The following is a 20,170-nucleotide window of genomic DNA, read 5'->3' on the forward strand; positions in this document are numbered from 1 at the left end:
CTTGGAGGTACACACGTGATCGAGGGACCAGAGGACGGATTCTTTGGTGGAGCGGTGATTCATCCTACACACTGATGGCGACGGATCTTGACGGCATGGCGCAGTGCAGATTCGGAGTTTGCTGTGGGAGGATATTTTCGCGCAGGAGGACGACGCTGTCGGGCGTCATGGTGGCGTCGATGACAGAGAGACCTGGCACGGTACATTCAACAGTACAACTCTGAAGATGGATTGGTGGCAGGTGGCTGCGGCGGCCTTGTATCCGGCAGGCGTCCTGGTTGAGGAGTGTGCCGGACTGTTAGGTGCTCCATACCCGGCAGGCGTCCTAGTTGGGATCTCAGGTCTTAGATGTTTAGGTTTGGCTGCGATGTCTATTTGGTATTAGGCCTAGACTATCTGCGTCCCTTCATCAATTGGATAGGTGTAGCGACAGTTGTTGCTTAGACAATGGCTTTAGTCTTGCTGTTGTATGATTTTATAAGGTCTTATGAGAATAATTAATAAAGTGGTCGTATACATTGCTCAGATACATAGACCGGGGATCATCCTCTTTTTCTAAAAAGAACTAAGAGCATCTACAACGAACTAGACAGAAAGAAATCCTTCGATAGCGAGAACATTCAGAGTTAGTAGTTGAGTAAGTATAGATTCACTCAAATCTGGACCCTAACATCTGCAGGTGCGTCCCCGCATATAAGAGGACAACGTGGTGCCTCCCGCGAATGTCCTCCTTTGCAACCAAAACCCGCACTTTCCAAACCTCAAATCCATGTAGACACATGCGCACCCATCGGCGGGATGAGGATTCAGTTAGAGCTTGCTAGATCAAGGCTGTGGGCGCGGGAGACCAATACACGAAGGCCCTTGCTTCGATTATGATGCAGATCTCATGAGAAATTTGGAAGGAACGAAATGCAAGAATTTTCCGCAACACAACCGCTCCAACAACGATCGTCGTCGGCATAATCAAGGAGGAAGCCCGCCACTGGGCGCTTGCTAGAGCCAAGCTTTTGAGCCTACTTATGTAGCAAGAGTAGAACTTTATTTTCCAGCTTTGCGGCTTATGTCTAAACCTTCTCCTTAATTAATGAAAATGATAAATCTTTTGTCTTGTTTATTTTTAAACATGCACACCTATCATTTGATGATATGAATACATGTAACTATGAATACCACACACAAATAAAAGTTATCCGTACATAAAACTACATATTTCAAACATAAATTGTTTCGGAGTGCATAATTCAAACATAAAATTTATGGATTTTCAGCGTGGGTCCACATATGCTCTATAAGATTATTGAGTACTTACACATGGACATGTACTCCATTTTATAGTTGTGCACGTTAAAGGTGTAGGTGCACGTCGGAGCATCCCCATCACAGATTCTCTTCAACAACGAAGATCATTGCATGGCATTGATGTCATTGTGAGAACTAGACGTACCAAAGAAAGCATGCCAAAACCACAAGTCCTTCGATGTCACTGCTGCAAATATGATGGTGGCCTCTTTGGTGTGACCTTAGTACTGTCTGCGCAAACCTTTTGAGCAGTTCTTCCATTGCCAATGCATGCAATCAACTGAACCGAGCATACCGGGGAAACCTCTTGATGTTCCAATTGCCAATAACTTTTATGGGTTCTCAATAGTTGGTTCTCCCGGGTACTCCGGTCAAAACACCTTCACCATGGCCCATACAAATTTCATTATGGCTTGTAGGCATGTGGTCTCTACCATGCGGATTTGAGCATCAGTGGTATATGCGGCTTTACCATAAGCAAGCATCCTGCGAAGCTGTGCACTTCTACAAAGGAGAGAAAAAAATTTGTTTGCAACAATCCTTCCTCAGCTTGAAGTTCAAAACAAATCTCTACTCATTTGAAAGCGACATCGAAAAAAGAACCTCATGGTATGTTGGGTCCAGTTTGAAGTAGTCCGTGTAGAAAGTCGTGCGCCAACTATCCTATCCCGGACAACCGTCCTGCCTTTTTTTATCGAACCCTTAAGGTTCAGAACATGCTTCTCTTACTTCTTCATTTTTTCCCTCTATGTTCATCATCCTTTCAGCATCTCTTCATCATCTGATGAATCCATCGTTTGCCTACAAATGAGCAAAAGAATAAAAAAAACGCTCATACATTTTATCTAACACAGAGGGTGAGGTATGTCCGAAGGAGTAGGACATAACGAGGTGGAGTCTGGTGGTGGCACGGACTACAACGTTGTGGGTTCTGGTGGCTGCGCTGTGAGGTGGGGACGACGGCGGAGTTAGGGCCGCGGTTGAGCTAGGGTGGTGGCGATGCGGACAAGGCATAAGAGAGGAGAGGAAGATAGCAGGTTGAGCTTTGTTGGGGATGATTTGAAGAGATTTGGGATGGGTTCGGCCTGTCAAATCCAACACGCTGGACACTTCCAGGCAATTTTCAATCCAGGTGATAAACATGTTGTCCATCGGTGTCCAGGCAATTTTCAATCCAGGTGATGACCATGTTGTCCATCGATGCGTTTGGGGAGGATTTGAAGGATCCATTTGTAGATGCTCTAAAAGGTTGGTATTGGTATTTCTCAGATTAACTTGGTGTTTCGTTCAAATTCAAACTAAATTTTGAAACAATCAAAGACAGATGACGAGGTAGTATCTTTTTCTTAGAACTAATATGAAAATGCAGGAGTATATTTGAAGAATTTTAAAAAGAAAGCGAGAAGAGAGAAAAAAGGCTAAATCTTAGGGCCAAACTCAAAGCCCATAATAATATTTCAAGCCCATCAGCTCGTACAGTTTCCCAACGGATTTTCTAACTGAAGACGGCTCTGTTTCGCTGTTAAGAAAACACTCATCTGGCAGCTTAGCACCAGGTACCAAATGGGAGAAACGTGATATAGTGCTAAGCTCAAATAATACATGTTGAATTACATTCAACCCAAGGAACCCGGGTAACAAAACCAAGATAAATTGACTCTAACAACGAACGTACAGTTCAATCCGGGGGTAACAGAACCCAGATAATTCAGCATCTATCCGTCAGACACACAGCTTCGATAACTCAACTGAACAAGACGCAAAAATGCCATATGTAGGGTATATAAGAGGGCACCTTCTCCACGTCTGATTTTGGCATGGTGGCACTCATCTCTGACGGTGGGAAAACCATTCACAACAGGCAGCCTCTCGATGTTCAGATCAGTCGTCCTCCGTGTCGTTTGCCTTCTGCTTCTTCCACTTATAAGCAGCTTCCAGTATCTTAAGGTTCGGCGCCAAAGTGACTTCATCAGGGAAGATATAATCAATGTACTCCTCGTACCTGGTAGAGCAAATGATGTCAGTATATTTCTAAATTTGTGGGAAGTAACCACAAAAGTATTATGTGAGATATTGTTAGCGCTAGTTGTTTTATATTGATTTCTTAACAGAATTTGGACATGGCCACAGAGCATGCTAAACGTGGCAAGCCACCAACTTCTGAAAATACAGTAGTGCCAAGAATAAAGAGCAGAGTAAATAGCATACGCAATATTGGAGCCATCGTCTGTGGGGAGTGGTCTCTTCCTCTTGACTTTCCTTGGCGCCTTCTTCTGCACTAACGTGACATCACCAAGATCACCAAAGCTCAACTCTTTTTTGAGCCATTCTTCCAGGAGCATCGCTCTTTCTTCCTTTAGCTCTGCGGCATTTGTCCTGAAGTAGTCGAATGCCCTTTCAAAGACAGCTGACCACCATAACAGAGCAATGTCAGATTTAGTGCACCATGAATCGCAAAATGAACATAAAAAAGATTTACAGATGCCCAAAGTAGGTTCTCTAGCTCGTTACTCACACCGACACCTCCGGACCCGCTCGAGCTGCTGTTCCTGATAACCAGCATCATTCTTATTCTCCTCACTTTCAGCGTCTTCTCCCAAGCCAGCTGAGGCCTCGAATTCAGCAAAGCTGATCCATACCTTCAAATGCTTTGTTCTATCAAGCAGTCTCTCATAGAGTTCTCTTGCTCTATCAAATTCATCTTCATCAATTTCAAACTGCAAGTACTCCTGTAAGTTCAAAAGGCAGAAGAGTTAGTAAGCATCCCTAATAACTAAAATCACAAGTAGACCTGGAAGTAAAAGGCACTAAAAATGATTCAGTTAAGCATAAGTCATTTTTCTTAAATGCGTCATTTTTCTAGATGTCTCAAATGTAACATTCACATCTAGTACGTATTTAACAAGGATCAATGCTGCATCTTATATAGATAAAATCTCAGAAACATTTCCTAAGAATAAAAGGCCCATGTTACACAATGCATTATTTGGACATAATATATCGGATGACAGCGCACTGGTTTTTTCTCTCTTAAAACTGTAGCTAAGAGATCAAAAGCATCCGGACTGGCTGTTAGCTTTAGTCGTTCGGCACTCTTCCTTCATTCTCATTCAACAAGGAGAAGTGTCTAATCAAAATCAATGATTGAGGCTCACGTATATTATATGATGTCGTCCTGGAATTGAACTAGCGTTTATAAGGTCAATCAAGTTCAAACAATTCGGCTCTGCAAGATCAATCAGATATCAAGTAAGAGATAGGTGCTTCCTATTAGTTATAGACTGCTTCTGTGACAAGTGGATCCCTTTAGGTTTAGTTGTTAATTGTACTATTCTCTTCAATCATTAAATCTCCCGTATTCCTATTGGGGTCAGTGGTCTTCACAACTCACTGAGTCTGGATTCGTTCCATGGGTATTATTTGATGAGTGATCACCAATCTCTTCCAGCAGCACAAGGAAGTGTATGTTTTCAGTTGCTGACTGGACACATATAGTTCCAATGGCTCTGCTTTGCCAGGGAGAAGACTGAAGAACACAAGTCAACAAAGTCCCACCTAGACCTAAAAAAAGGGGCCTCAACTATGACGATTCTGAGCATTGTCCAACAGTTGTTTTTCACAAATAAGTTATTAACCATTCAAGCAACTCTGATGGAGCGCAGAGGCTGAAGAGACATGGTTTAAAAATGCTTTGGTAGTTACTAAGACCTGATAATTTTTAGTTGGCAGGATATAATGCAAAAAGTAACAGATCCAGAGTAATCAACTAACACTCATAATGCCATAAGTTGAATAGTACAAAAAAATAAAAAGGCTGGTCTTCGGTTTCCAGAACATAAAATGAAGCACAACCGCCTTTTCCCATGAAATAATCTAGTTCATGTAACCCTCAAAATAGTGCAGAGCTCAACAACACATCGATCTCTGATCTCTACTGTCTACTCTTTAGGTGGCGTGTCAGCATGTTACAAAATTAACCATCATATCACATCACAGCACACATGAACAAAGGTGGCAAATAATACCAACACACTTCCATGCATAAACACTGAAATTATTTAGATATATGAGCAGATCAAATATTATGATATAATAAATAACGTTAACACAGAACTTCATGCGTGCTTATTTGAGGAATAATGATACATAGGAAAAGTATATTCAATAGTTCACTTACAAAACATAAAATGTGAATCAATTAAGAGGACAGCAAGGACAACATACCTTCCATAGAACTTCAGGCGTATCAAGGGCTGGCTGAGCGATAGCAAGCTCATATATTGATCGAGCACGATCAGTCTCACTAAGGTTTTTTTCCAGTTCGGCATACTTCCTCCAGGCATAACAATTTGCTGGAGACCATTCGATATATTTTTCATATAGAGTTCTACAGCGGTCAAAGTTGCCCAGATAAAGCTCGATCTCAATGTACTTTTTGAATATTTTCCCCTTGGGCGCCATACCTATTGCATTACCGAGAATCTGCCGTGCAGCCTTTATGTTCTTCTGTCTTATCTCAAACTGCGCGGCCATCAGCCACAGCTTAGCAAAAGTAAATTTCTTGTGTGGAATGAGTTTCAGACACTCCCTATAGACCTCCCGGGTCCTTTCCATGTCCTGTGCATCAAGTTCCTCATACAAAGCATAGTTTATCCAAAGGTAGATATACCTCTGCCAGTACCGCTTCTCTTCTGCAGGAGGAACATTTGCGATACTCCTCTCGTACACATCCCTGATCCTGTCCTTGTTCCCGACGCTCTCCTCCAGCCTGATGTAATCAAACCATGAGTCGTAATTGAGTGGGTTCTTCCTCACCTCATCTTCATATTGGAATCTCCGCTTGCCCACAATGGCATCCTCAATCCCCTCACGGTCACCAAATTGTTTCTCAAATGCCAGGAACTTCCTGTAAAGATCCTCAGCCCTGCCCTTTGGCACTCTGTCAAGCGCATACTTGTATATCGCACGAGCACGCTCCACCTCCCGGCACTTTTCCTCGAACTCAGCAAATGCTACAAACAGCACCTCCGCATCTTCATCATCCACAAGCAGGTCCGCTGCACGCTCATACACACGCCGTGCCCGCTCTACTTCTCCCCGTTTCATCTCAAACTTGGCATACCGGATGAACGTGTCGGGCCGCGGGTGCTCGGCGACAAACCGCTCATAGATTGCCCTAGCGCGCTCAACCTCCCCATATCGCAGCTCAAACTTGATGTATGAGTTCCAGCCAGCGATATCAGGGCGCCACCCCATCCAGCGCTCAAAGACCTGCCGAGCATTGGCGACAGCACCAAGCAGCTCCTCCATATGGATATACTTGTACCACAGCTGGTCGATGCGGGGTAGGAGCGAGACGGCACGGTCCCAGACGTTCCTGGCATGGTTGACATACCGGTTGCGCATCTCGAACTCGGCATACTTGAGCCACAGGGTGTGGTCGCGGTGGGCGACGTCCAGGGCGCGCTCGTAGACGGAGCGAGCCCGGGCGAAGTCCTTCTGCCCCTCCTCCCACTTGGCATACTTGACCCACGCCGAGACGCTCCAGCGGACGCGGCGAATGAGGTCCTCGAACCTCTTGCGCTCGCGGAGCCGGTAATCCGCGAGCTCGTGGACATCGGTTATCTTCTGCTTGGGCGGGCGGATCTCGGGCTCCTGCCGCTCCCGGGCCTCCCGGAGGATCTGCTCGGCGGTAATCTGGACCCCCGCGGGCGTCTTGTTCTTCACCCGCGTCGCGCGGGGGAGCTTGACCTCCGTGTCGCGCTTCGTGAGGAAGCCGAGGCTCGCGTCGGGGGCCGGCGGAGGCTGCGCTTGGTCGGCGCCGCCGCCGCCGCGGGTGGTGAGCGCCATGGCGGCCGGTGTTTGTGCTAGGGTTAGGGTTTTGGGAGGAGGAGAATGATGGGAAGGGGCAAGGGACGGGGTAATTGGATTTTAGGTCTGCTTGTACGCGCGGACGGCGGCGCGTCGGAACTCGACGCCGGAGTGGGGCGGAGGAGGGCGAGGAGATGGGGCGGAGGAAGGCGGCGCGAGGGGGCGGGGCAGATCGAGCGAGGCCGAGCGGCTCGGCTCGATTTGGGGTTCGGTCTTTTTGCTGGATGAGGGGTTATCTGTAAAACGTAGTTTAAGTGCTCGTGTTGGAATATTTATCACGAGGGGGTTAATACTTAATGCTGATATCGATATTACTCGAATACCGCCTAAAAAATACTAATCGAGCACGCGCGAAACACACACCGTAGGAACCAAACCCAAAACGAATGAGTTCAAAAATAAAAAATCCGAAACAAATGTCTACTCAAATTGGCCAAGTTCAAGTATATTTGAGTTAAAAATATTTATGAAATTTGTAGTATTATGTCCATCCCCGTCATCTTCTAGCCCCTTCGCAATGCAGTGACAATCGTAAAAAAATACCATCACAAAAAAAAATACAAGCATGTAAATTGAAACTATGCACATCTCGTTCTTTCCGTTCCGCCAACACTTCGTTCTCTATCGAGTTTATTGGCCTCTCCCTCGAGGATTCTAGTAAGTACTCCCTAATGTTTAGTAGTTTTTTAGCTTGTTTTCGTTTCTACATGTCACTCACTCGGTGTGCTCCTTCGTGGCTACCCTCGACTCTGAGGTTACCCTATGTGTCAGTTTAGTATCAATTTGTTTCTGAAAGTGCGCTTTGCAAATAACTTTCAATGTAATTTTATGCTAAACAAGTCTTGTACTCTTCCACCCATTTAAGTTGGCATTAGGGTGTGAAGTGAGATAATTATACCTACGGTCCTCGTACTTTCCGGCATGTAACACAATGGTCTCGGGACTTGCGGAATGCTCCAATACGGTCCTCAAATACGAGGATACGCTCCAATACAGTCCTGGCTACGTCTCACTCTACGCCTCGCGCCCAGCCAGGTGCCACGTCAGTGTACAGTAGATGTGTGGGCCCCATGTCAGCATAGGAGAGAGAAAAACACAATGGTCTCGGGACTTGCGGAATGCTCCAATACGGTCCTCAAATACGAGGATACGCTCCAATACAGTCCTGGCTACGTCTCACTCTACGCCTCGCGCCCAGCCAGGTGCCACGTCAGTGTACAGTAGATGTGTGGGCCCCATGTCAGCATAGGAGAGAGAAAAAAAGGAAAAATAAAATGCTACGCCGAGGATCGAACCCGAGACCTCTGCGTAAGAGAGCAGCCGAGCTAGCCACCAGGCCGACATGTCAATAAGGTAAGAACCAATTGGAGCAATTACACATATCCCTCGCTTATAACAGGGCCGGCCCAGTAGCGTATCTCTTCTTCTTTTTTCTCGAATCTTCAAGCGATTTTCCTGTGCATTTCCTACCGGTTCTCTTTTTATTTTTCCCCAGGTTTATGTTTATTTTCCCCATATAAAAATACAATAATTATAAATATACAATTATTGTGTATTTTAAATCTTTATTCTATTTTCATTATTGTGTGCCTTGGAGACATAAACATTAGCTTTTTCTAAAATTTATATGGATTTAAATAAAATAAATTATAAAAAATTTATGTATCTTCATTCATGACCACAAACACGCATTATTTTGTATCCTCATTGTATTAAAATACATAATAATTTTAAAAATTAACAAAGTATATTTTGAATAATGTTCAGCATGGTTTTAGAAAATGGTTATCATTTTGCCCTATTATATGCCCAATGAACGGTTTTCTTTTTATCTTTTCTAGTTAAATATTTGTGTATTTTAAATATACAATGAAGATACACAATAATTGCGCATGTTTGTGGTCCTGAATGAAGATACATAAATTTTCTGACATTTTTTTAAATCCACATAAATTTTGAAAAAAGTTCATATTTACGTCTTCAAGGTACAAATTAATGAAAATATAATAAATATTTAAAATACACAATAACTGTATTCTTTTTATGGAAAAAATGAAATTTAAAAATAGAAAGAAAAAATAAACACGAACTTGGTAAAAAAAAGGATAGAATATGCATCAGGAAAATCGCTTGAAGATTAAAAAAAAGGGTACGGTATGCTACTAGGCCAGACCAATTATATGAAAATAAATTAATGATTTAAAATACACATAAATTGTATATTAATAATGATTATATTTTTTATATGGGAAAATTAAACATAAACCTGGGTAAAAATAAAAAGGAAACCGGTAGGCAACGTACAGGAAAATCGCTTGAAGATTCGAGAAAAAAGTAGAAGAGATACGCTACGCTACTGGGCCGGGCCAGTATGTGCGCAGGCGGAAGCTAGCGATATATGGAACTGCTTTATATAGCTTCCTAGCTGATTCCATTAACATGATGGACAGTTTCGCCTTGTGGCCAGCTCGTCTGTTCGCTTTTCTGGAGGTCTCAGGTTCAGGTTCGATCCTCCGCGTAGCATTTTATTTTTCCTTGTTTTTCTCTCTCCTATGCTGACATGGGGCCCCACACATAAAAAACTGTACACTGACGTGGGACCTGGTTGGGCGCGAGGCGTAGAGTGAGACGTAATCAGGACCATATTGGAGCGTATCCTCGTATTTGAGAACCGTAGTGAAGCATTTCGCGAGTTCCGGGACCGTTGTGTTACATGCCGGAGAGTATGAGGACCGTAGGTGTAATTATCTCGTGTGAAGTCTAGGTCTTTGCCGAAAGTTCGAGGTCTCGCGTTTTCTTCTTCTCAGTGAGCTCATCTACAAGCACTAGATCCTATTCTTTCCGATGTCGGGGCGAGGTGGTTTGGTGCATGCATTTATCTTCTTCTTCCTAGCACTACTCTCTTCCATATTTCGTTTTCTATTTTCTTTTTCTCATCCGAGGGAGGCCACATCCTCGCTTGTAGTTCTTCTTCAGTAAGTTGATATTTCTCCTTTCAATCTACACGGATGCCATTTAGCAAAGACATCTTAATCATTAACAAACCGTCAATTATTAATGTACAAATCAGAAGAAGCCGTACGAGTTAAATACACGATCAAGTGAAAGCTAACTTGTATTCATACTACAATTTTAAATTTATATATGCACCTTCATCTTCTTTACTATTGACTGTACCCATGTGTCTTGTCAATGAAAGCCAAGAATACTTGAGCTTCCAAAGAAATAAGATTTGCCCAAAACAAGCATTGATAAATGACATGCTTTCAACGCCTCCCTCTAAATGTTGGTTGTTTCACCAACCTCAAAGTGAAATGTAACCGTGGGGGTGTATCATTAGGATCTCATTCAAGTCTACTTTAAAACCAACTATCATTATATCGTCTGGAGTTGTAGCAAAAGTAATTGCCAATTTGGTGGGAGGTGTACATGCTCTAAAGAGTTGTGCGAGAATTTGAAAAGCTTTTCTAAGAATGCTCTCTAAGTTGACTATGTTACAATCCCAAGGAAGCCATCGATTACCTTAAGTCTTCATGATCGTTTTCACACCTCATCAGATTCAAAAATTAGTTTGTTGTCACACATATCTAAGGATGGATGTACCTAGTATAAATAGAATAGTGCTCTCATTCGGATAGATATCTTGGCAGTCAGATTTCAGAGGCAAAGAAATAGACCCATCTTGAGATTGAAAAGTTTTTTATTTGTCGTTACTATTGATGTTGCACCTAATATGTACTATAAGAACATGGTGTTGTTATGTGGGATGGTTTCTCGTTGTTCCTGTGGACTTCACCTAGTTTGTGATTGACGACTTCGATGTGATTGTGTGGTCTAGTTCACAGATTATGGATATATGATTTTCTCGGATTGCAGGCCACGATCGACATCCACATTGCCGGGGTAGATTCCCTTGTTTATTCCAGCCATACACAACACCAACACTTGATCCTATGCGGTGAAGACCAAACCACCCCCTTGTGCATATCTTTCATAAAGCCGGTAATAATCACCCCTCCACGCGGCTCTTCAAAGCATGTAATTTCCTGCAAAACATGGAGTGTTGCCTTGCTCTTGATTTGGAGGTGTTTGCCTTCGTTAATGGTTCCTTCGACTGGCTCATGGCGTGCTCGTCTCCACCGCCTACTACGACGATGAATAGTGCTTCCTCCTAGCTGCTACCTCTTGAGCACTGCGTTGATTTTCCCTTGAAGAGGAAAGAGTGATGCAGTAAAGTAGCGTAAGTATTTCCCTCAGTTTTTGAGAATCAAGGTATCAATCCAGTAGGAGATCACGCTCGAGTCCCACGCACCTACACAAACAAATAAGAATCTCACAACCAACGCGATAAAGGGTTGTCAATCCCTTCACGGTCACTTACGAGAGTGAGATCTGATAGATATGATAAGATAATATTTTTGGTATTTTTATGATAAGGAAAAATAAAGATGCAAAGTAAAATAAACGGCAATAGAAATAGCTAAGTGTTGGAAGATTAATATGATGGAAGATAGACCCGGGGGGCATAGGTTTTGCCGTGGTTTTGTCACGACAGATGTCCTAGTGAAAGGATTTAGTCGTGGAGCCATCGCGACGGGTTAGCTTAAAGGGGTTAAAGCGGACAAGGGATGCAAGGAATTATACTGGTTCGGCCCCTTACGACGAAGGTAAAAGCTTGTGTCAGGTTGTGATGGAATTGCTAGGGTTTAGATGACCAGGGAGCGAATCCGCTTTGCCTGGCTCTCGAGTTATTGTTGTATGTCCCTAAACCGCCACCGGGTCCTCTCTTTATATACACAGGTCGACGCCTGGCGGTTTACAAAATCCCAAGGCCGGTTCATACACGTGCCCGACTCAGTTTCTACCTTTCCTTGCCTTACAACATAAGTTACGTATCATATGGCAGTTTATGTCTACGGGCCCTAATCCGCCTTTGGGCCCTGGGCCTTCATGTTAGATCTCCTCTGTAAAGCGCCATACTTATTGTCTTCATGGGCTTCAAACATGACTGGTTCATTATGGGCATAACCCGGCCCCTCATGGCCGGTTTATACTTAATAGTAGTATCCCCAACATTAGGCCCGAGATTGATTTGAACTTGTTCATGTCAATTTTCAACACTTAGAAAATTCCCCTTTTAGCACCTTGGCATATCCTTGTAATCCGCCGCGACGTCATCTTCCAAGATTGTAACAAACCGCCATGACGTCACCTGTTATTAAAAATTGTATGTCTCACCTTCATTAATGAGCCTCCGACAACCGAGGCGTCAGCTCTGTCACAGATCCAATTTTTTAGGCTCCTCGATTTTTGCGCCTGTCACTTATCCCTTCGCCTTATAAATAAGACTGGGGTCCTTTTCATTTTCCCCTTTCGTGCCTCCTTGCGTTGACCTCACCCTCGCGCGCAGCCACCGTCGTCAAGCTCCGCCCTCGAGCTCATCTCCAGCCGCTGCATCAACCTGATCGTTCTAGAGAAACGCGGCGCGCCTCCGCTGCTTCAACAGCCTCACTGAGTTCATCTTCCTTTCCTCTGTAGATTCGCTAGGGTTCTCACGAGTTCATAGAAGCTTCTTGGTGTTCTACCCTTGTTCTTCATTAGATCCTATATGATAGACTTAAAACTTGATGTTCTCCCGCATGGTAGCAATGAAAGTCCTCACTTTGCCTATCAAACCATGCCTTGTATGTATAAAAACCGATCTGGACCTTTGCGAACTGCTCAAGCACCAACTTTTTAGGTCTAATTCTTTTCCTTTTCCTGACACATGGTAGATCCAAAATTCCAATGTGAAACTGTGAAACTGCGAAACTTGTTTTTGCTCACTTAGTCATTTTTGTTTTAGATCTGTACTTTCATTGTCTGAGTAGGCGGTTTATCCTTTAGAAAATAGTCTTCCATATGCCATTAGTCCCCTTGTAAACTGCCAAGCGCTTTACCATTTATGATAGCATCAACCTCCGGTTTAACAATTTTGCATGCTTGAATACCCTTTCCTTAACCTGCTACACTTTATGCTTGCCAACCATGAGTCTTAAACCGGCATCAATCTTTTTCCAGCTCTTCATTCGAAATGGCCAAACAATTTTATGCCTGTAACTGGGTCCCTTCCCGGGTTACTGAAGAGCAACTAGATGGATGCGTCAGAACTGGCGCTTTACCAAAACAAAGCGAAATCCATTGGCGAGTTCCTGGTCCAGAAAATCCTCCTACCCCCAAGGATGGCTAGGTGGTAGTATTTGTTGATCATATGGGACGTGGTTTTAAACCGCCCGGATCCAAGTTTTTCCGTGATGTGCTTGCGAGCTTCCAGATCCACCCTCGAGATATTGGACCCAACTCTGTGTCCAATATTTGCGACTTTCAAGTGTTTTGTGAGGCCTATCTGCAAGAAGAGTCAACTGTTGAATTGTTCTGGGATTTTTTCTATTTGAACCATCGTACTGAATTTGTAGACGGGCCCAACACTGAACTTGGCGGCGTCTCCATTCAGAAAAGGAAGGACGTCAGCTTCCCTTACGCCAAACTTCATAGTCATCCTAAGGATTGGAACCAGACTTGGTTCTACTGTAAGGATACTTCCCCTGAAGATGAGAACCCTCTACTGGGTTATCATGCTCACCGGCTTACCAACACACATCCATTTCCGCAATGGTTGACTGCCAAGGAACGAGACACATATGCACCACAACTCGCCAAGCTCAGACCTTTCATGGCCAACGGTTTGACAGCAGTTGACCTTGTTCGTTGCTGGATATCTTGGAGTATTTTACCGTTAAGCCATCACCCCGGTTTAATGTGTGAGTACACAAGGAGCTCAAAAGATCCTCAACGACATATTGATATACAGCTGACAGAGGCTGAAGTTACTGAGTCTGTTAAGAAAATACTGAATGAACCGGAAGTTGTCTGTAGCAAGACCGGGTTAAGTCCCTTCTATACCTTGAACAAACCGCGAGCTGTAAGAATTGCCTCTCTCCTGCTTGTACTTGATATTCTTAACTATGTAATCTTTTATATCCTCTATCAATCTTTTAACAGGGTGATGACTCATTTTGGAAGAAGAAGCCACAGGATAAACCGGCCAAGACCCCTCGACCTAAGACCAAGGTTGTTAAGAAGTCTGCAAAGAAAAAGGCATCTGAATCCACCGGGTTGAACCTCGATGATGACCTTGATGATCCGGACGCAGAGGTAGAACTTGACTCTCTTGGTTCATTTTTCATACACCTCATTGACAATGATTATTATTAGGATGATGCTGAAGGCAACCAAGCTGATGACGCAGAGGTAATTATCCTTTCCTCCAGTTCAGACCCTCTGCCAACACAAAAAATCTGTCAAGCAATCCGAAAAGTAAAATTTTCTCACCCCTAGTTCACTTGGACCCACACTTTCTTTTGAAGAAGTAGCAACACGAAGCTCGCCGCACAACCCGGCACAGCGGCCAAGTAGTCACTTCAGCTGGTTTACCGAACACTCCGGTTCGGAAACGTCGATCTGAGGTCTCACACACTTCCGATACTTCATATCCCAAGGCGGGTTATTTTCAACAACCTCTTAATCCATCCGATTCAAATTATCAGGGAACGCCTCATTCATCATCTGGCGAGTCAACGGCCACACAGTTTCCTCCTCTTAAGACTGTTCCTGGGTAAATACTTTAAACTTACTCCTTTTGACACTTTATATTTGCGCGCTATACTAACCTTTATGTCTTTTCCTTTCAAAGCCAAGGCCAGACCCAACAAGAAGGCTCGGGTAAATAAGCCGTCTGATAACAATGTGTTTATTGAACCGGAGAGAACTCCAGAACCGGAAGGAACAAATGCTGACACTGTGCTTGATGATCCGCCACCTCAAGATCATGACTTTCTTGCTGAACAAGCAGATGCTGACACAACAGCCCATGCTGACAAACTGACCAACGCGGCCCGAACTGATGATAAACCGTCCAACTAAGGTTGCTGATAAATCGTCAACTCCAGTAAAGGCTGCTGGTGACAAGGAAGATGATATTATAATTACTGGCGTTGGCCACACCACCCCTAGCAATCCTGTTGCGTTATCAAAGCATAGTGCCAAGGAGGAACTTTTTGCTATGGGCAAAGGAAAGTGGAGCACAGACTTGTCAAGCTACACCTACCTCAACGCCCAAGAACTTCATTCTGGTTTCTTAAACCGTCTGTACACAAACCGCGACTACGAAGCCGGTTTAGTGAATTTGATGAAGGAGCGATATGAGGTAACTACATAGCTGTTTCTCTCTTATGTCCAATTCCAAGTACCAACTCCAGTAGCCCCCAAGGGCCGATTTATGATGTCAATCTAAACCGGGACTTTGCAATATCTCAACTCTGCATGCTTATCCTCCAAGGGCCGGTTTATCTTTTTAAGATGAACCGGTACTTTAACATTGCAATCTTTTAACTTTCGCGTGTGTAGTCCCCAAGGGCCGGTTTATCTTTCCAAGATGAACCGGGACTTTGACCAATGTTACTTTGAGCAAACATACATTAGCCCCCAAGTGTCAAGAATAATACTTGTATTGTGCTTGGGACTTGTAAAAAAATTCTAATAATCAAGAAAATACGCATTAGCCCCCAAGTGCCAAGTGTATAACTTGTTATGTGCTTGGTACTTCCAATATTCACTGCCATCTTATAATATGTCTTTATCCTATATGCTGAGCTGAGCAAAAAGGAAGCCCAAACCACTGACCTTCAAGAAAATATCAAATCTCAGCAAGCAGAAACCTCCAAAGCCAAAGAAGAACTGACCAGTGCCTTAGCAACCATGGAGAAGCTGAAGGAAACTTTGAAGAAGGAACAGGCGGATTGGGGCATAGAGAGAACCGCACTGCAAAAGAAAGCTGAAGACGCAGAAGCAACCCTTAAACCAGGGGTCGAAGAGCTGACCGACTTAAAGCGGCAGATAAATGCCATGACCCCTGCTGTGTTTGGTAAGTATCCTCATCTGAAGTTTTTTTATCAATATACATTATCTCATTAGTTACCGGTTTACTGATGCTTGCAATGACACAGGAACTCGCATTACCCATCTGGGCTCTGCCATGCGGATGAAGCTGAAGGCTGCCTATACTCTGATAGAGCAGTTATATTCCAGAGCTCAAAGGGCCATCTGCACTGCTGCTCATAACAAACTGCCTCCAACTTTAATAAAGGAAACCATTGAGAAACTATCAATGTTTCCTGCCCGGTTGGATGAGCTAAAAAGATCGGCTGCAAGGTCAGGTGCGCTGACTGCCCTAATCCGGGCTAAGGCATGGATACCGGATCTTAAATCGTCGGATATAGGCAGCGGCTATCTTGGCGTAAAGGAGGACGGTTCAGAGTTTAACAATGACGACCTTCGAAGGTTGACAAGGGAAATGCACCCCTTAGCAAGCAAATTGGCTGAGGAAACCAATCTCTCTCACTATCAGCCAGTTTATGATTCTGATCAGAAAAGATATCCTGCGTCAACACATGATGTAGAAGATCTTATTCCGCAATCCGTAAGCACACCTATGCCCCTAATGTTGACCCCTCAAACCTTATAAGTGATGAAGCTGTGTTCCAAGACTTAACTGGAATCGATTGGGCAACCATTGACTTCCAGCCACTAGGTAGAGAGGAGGAAGATGCACCAGCGCAGGACGATCCACAGCCTTCAACTCAGCCTGGTGACGAGTCATGATCCGGAGGCCGGTTTAGCCTTCTACGTACTGCCACACTTGCTGAAAACAATTATTCTTTTTGGGCATAAAAGCGCCTTGTAATAGGCTAGTTCAAAAAACTTGGTCTGCTATGCCATCGTGCATACTTATTTTGCCTGATACTATGAATCCACCATGCTTTAGGATATAGTATGTTCATAATCTGTAGTGGTATTACTCAAATTGTTCCTGCATACAAGAAGTTTGAAAGTGTCCTGGCGGTTTACTGCTGGACGGGTCATGATGCCCAAATATATAGTCGGGGTTTATAACCAAGGTTGTACTTTGAAAATAATCAAATATGAAAGAGATGGTACATGTGATATTGAATCACACTGTTGGTTGACCAACTTTTGTATATTTAGGGTGATAACCCCAATCTTGAGTATTGATAACTCCTTCCATGTTCTGCCGGTTTATAATAAAACCGTACCGGGTTATAATAAACATAGGTGTATCCACATATAATACTGGTGACTTGTAGTCAAAACCAGACCGGGTCAATAAACGCCGAATTATAATTGATCATGTACTGACAACTTATCGTTGAAAGCCAACCCGGGTCAATGAACGCCTGTTTATCATAAAATATTTAAATCTCACCAAAGGAGAAAAAACTTATCAAATAAAAACACAAAAAGAACATGCAAGGCTTTTCATGGGCTGCCAGGCCCTAAATCGGGGCTTTTCATGGGCTGCCAGGCCACTGAGTTAAACCATTTTTCGAAGCCTTTTAAGATGGACCTCACATTAACCAATCGTCGTTTTTACTTTGACAAGTTCAGGGTCTATGAGATTGACTTGTCAAACGTTCGGCGGGTCATACCAGGATTGCCTGGATGGAGTGGCTTAATTAAAGAGGCAGGATAACCCGAGGTTTTAGGTGAATACACTTGGCTTCCAAGCCTGGCTTGATAGCCTATTGCAAGGGTGTAAGCTCTTTGTTCTTTGAGAAGCAAAGAGCCCCCAAGCAACATTTGAGCTGTGCTCGGTGAGTGCCTATGTTTGAGTTGTGCTGTTGCAACACTCTCTTTGGCCCCACATGATTTCCTTTTAGCCTTAAGCCGATCAAGAGGTGTAGCCATGGTTCAAATACAACCAAGCCCCCAAGTGATTTCCCTAATGACCTTATGCCAATCAAGAGGTGTAGCTATGGTTCGAATACGACCAAGCCCCCTAGTGATTTCCTTTGATATATGTGGCTTTATAAGCCGGATCAATGGAAAATAGAACTCCGCTTTATAAATAGAAGCCCCCATGTAACCACTCATGATGTAATAAAAACAACAAAGACCCCGCTTTAGCTGAGGCTCCGGTTTATTATATTGATCATAATATATACATTGTCATAAATATGTACATAAGAATAGCCTGTGGCTCAAGTATAGTAAGGCCGAAGATGAGCTATATTCCACGGCCATTGGATCTCCTCCTCCGATTTGCGTGAGTCTTTGTGCTCTCGAACATCGATAAGGTAGTATGATCCGTTGTGCAGATTTTTGCTGACCACAAAAGGTCCTTCCCAAGGTGGGGACAACTTGTGCATATCAGTCTGATCCTGGATGAGCCGGAGCACCAGATCACCTTCTTGAAAAGTTTTGGTTTTAACCCGGCAACTGTGATAACGTCGTAGGTCTTGCTGGTAAATCGCCGAACGAGCCGCTGCAATATCACGCTCCTCATCTGATAGGTCCAGTGAATCCCGACGTGCTTTCTCATTATCAGCTTCAACATAAGCCGCCACACGGTGCGAGTCATGACGGATGTCACTAGGGAGAACCGCCTCTGCTCCGTAAACCATGAAGAAAGGCGTGTAACCCGTAGATCTATTCGGTATGGTGTTGATACTCCATAACACGGAAGATAACTCCTCCACCCAACAAAACGGCGTCCGCTTTGAAGGAACCATAAGCCGAGGCTTGATGCCTCTCAAAATCTCTTGATTGGCTCTCTCTGCTTGATCATTAGATTGGGGGTGAGCCACTGATGACACGTCAAGCTGGATGTGCTCACGTTGACAAAATTCTTCCATAGCACCATTGGACATATTAGTACCATTATCAGTTATGATGCTGTGTGGAAAACCAAAATGAAAAATCACATATTTGATGAATTAAACCACCGTGGCTTCATCACACTTACTGACTGGCTCTGCCTCTACCCACTTGGTGAATTTATCAACCGCCACCAGTAGGTGGGTCTTCTTGTCCTTGGACCTCTTAAAGGGCCCAACCATATCCATCCCCCAAGTTGCAAACGGCCAAGTGGTTGGAATCATCCTTAATTCTTGAGCCGGAACATGAGCGCGCACGGAGTGCAAACTTCTGACAACCGTCACACCTCTTTACCAAATCCTCAGTATCAGCACGAGCCGTCAACCAATAGAAGCCGTGACGAAAGGCTTTAGCCACCAAGGATTTTGATCTGGCGTGGTGACCACAATCTCCTTCGTGGATCTCACGCAAAATCTCACAGCCTTCGTGAGGAGACACACAACGCTGAAACGCCCCTGTCACACTGCAATGATGCAACTCCCCATTGATAATGGTCATTGACTTAGATCGCCGGATTATCTATCAGGCCAAAGTTTCATCCTCCGGTAACTCGTATGGGACCGTACAATCGGGATAGCATGAAGAGTTGCCACTAACTAAGCCTCCGGGTCAGGAACAGCCAAATCCTCCTCCATAGGTAACTTGACCGACGGATTATGTAGCACATCCAAAAAGACATTGGGCGGCACCGGTTTACGTTGAGAGCCTAAGCGACTTAAAGCGTCCGCCGCTTCATTCTTTCGCCGGTCTATATGGTCAACCTGATAACCCTTGAAATTATCTGCCACTATGTCTACCTCTCGTTGATACGCTGCCATGAGTGGATCCTTGGAATCCCAAGTGCCAGACACCTGTTGAGCTACCAGGTCCGAGTCACCAAAGCACTTAACCCGGCTTAAATTCATCTCCTTAGCCATCCGAAGACCATGGAGCAAGGCCTCATATTCAGGTGCATTGTTAGTTCAAGGGAACATTAAATGGAGAACATAACAAAACTTATCACCTCGTGGGGAAGTTAATATGACTCCAGCCCCCGAGCCCTCCAACTGTGTGGACCCATCAAAATGAATCGTCCAATAAGTGTTATCTGGCTTTTCCTCCGGTGCCTTCAGCTCTGTCCAGTCGTTGATGAAATCCACAAGTGCTTGGGACTTGATTGTTATACGAGGTATATATTTTAAACCGTGAGGCCCAAGCTCAATAGCCCACTTGGCGACCCAGCCAG

The 20,170-nt window shown here is 44.1% G+C and overlaps 1 protein-coding gene across 1 annotated transcript; it reads right to left on the bottom strand.

The window, feature by feature from the left end:
- Positions 1-2,721: 2,721 nt before the first annotated feature.
- On the bottom strand, positions 2,722-7,383 carry LOC119332279 (crooked neck-like protein 1). The gene is made up of 4 exons (XM_037605459.1): positions 5,527-7,383; positions 3,818-4,031; positions 3,511-3,709; positions 2,722-3,304 (listed from the first exon to the last, which is right to left on the bottom strand). Exons 1-4 carry the CDS (start codon positions 7,150-7,152, stop codon positions 3,184-3,186), a joined length of 2,160 nt encoding a protein of 719 aa, XP_037461356.1. The 5' UTR covers positions 7,153-7,383; the 3' UTR covers positions 2,722-3,183.
- Positions 7,384-20,170: the final 12,787 nt, after the last annotated feature.

This window comes from Triticum dicoccoides, chromosome 7A (genome assembly GCF_002162155.2).
Source record: "Triticum dicoccoides isolate Atlit2015 ecotype Zavitan chromosome 7A, WEW_v2.0, whole genome shotgun sequence".
Taxonomy (NCBI): Eukaryota; Viridiplantae; Streptophyta; class Magnoliopsida; order Poales; family Poaceae; genus Triticum; species Triticum dicoccoides.

Coding starts and splice junctions, on each gene's coding strand:
- LOC119332279 (XM_037605459.1), bottom strand. CDS start 7,152: ATGGCGCTCACCACCCGCGGCGGCGGCGGCGCCGACCAAGCGCAGCCT. Junction 3,710..3,817: donor GCGGGTCCGGAGGTGTCGGT/GTGAGTAACGAG, acceptor TATGGTGGTCAG/CTGTCTTTGAAAGGGCATTC. Junction 3,305..3,510: donor GACGATGGCTCCAATATTGC/GTATGCTATTTA, acceptor TTGCTCTACCAG/GTACGAGGAGTACATTGATT.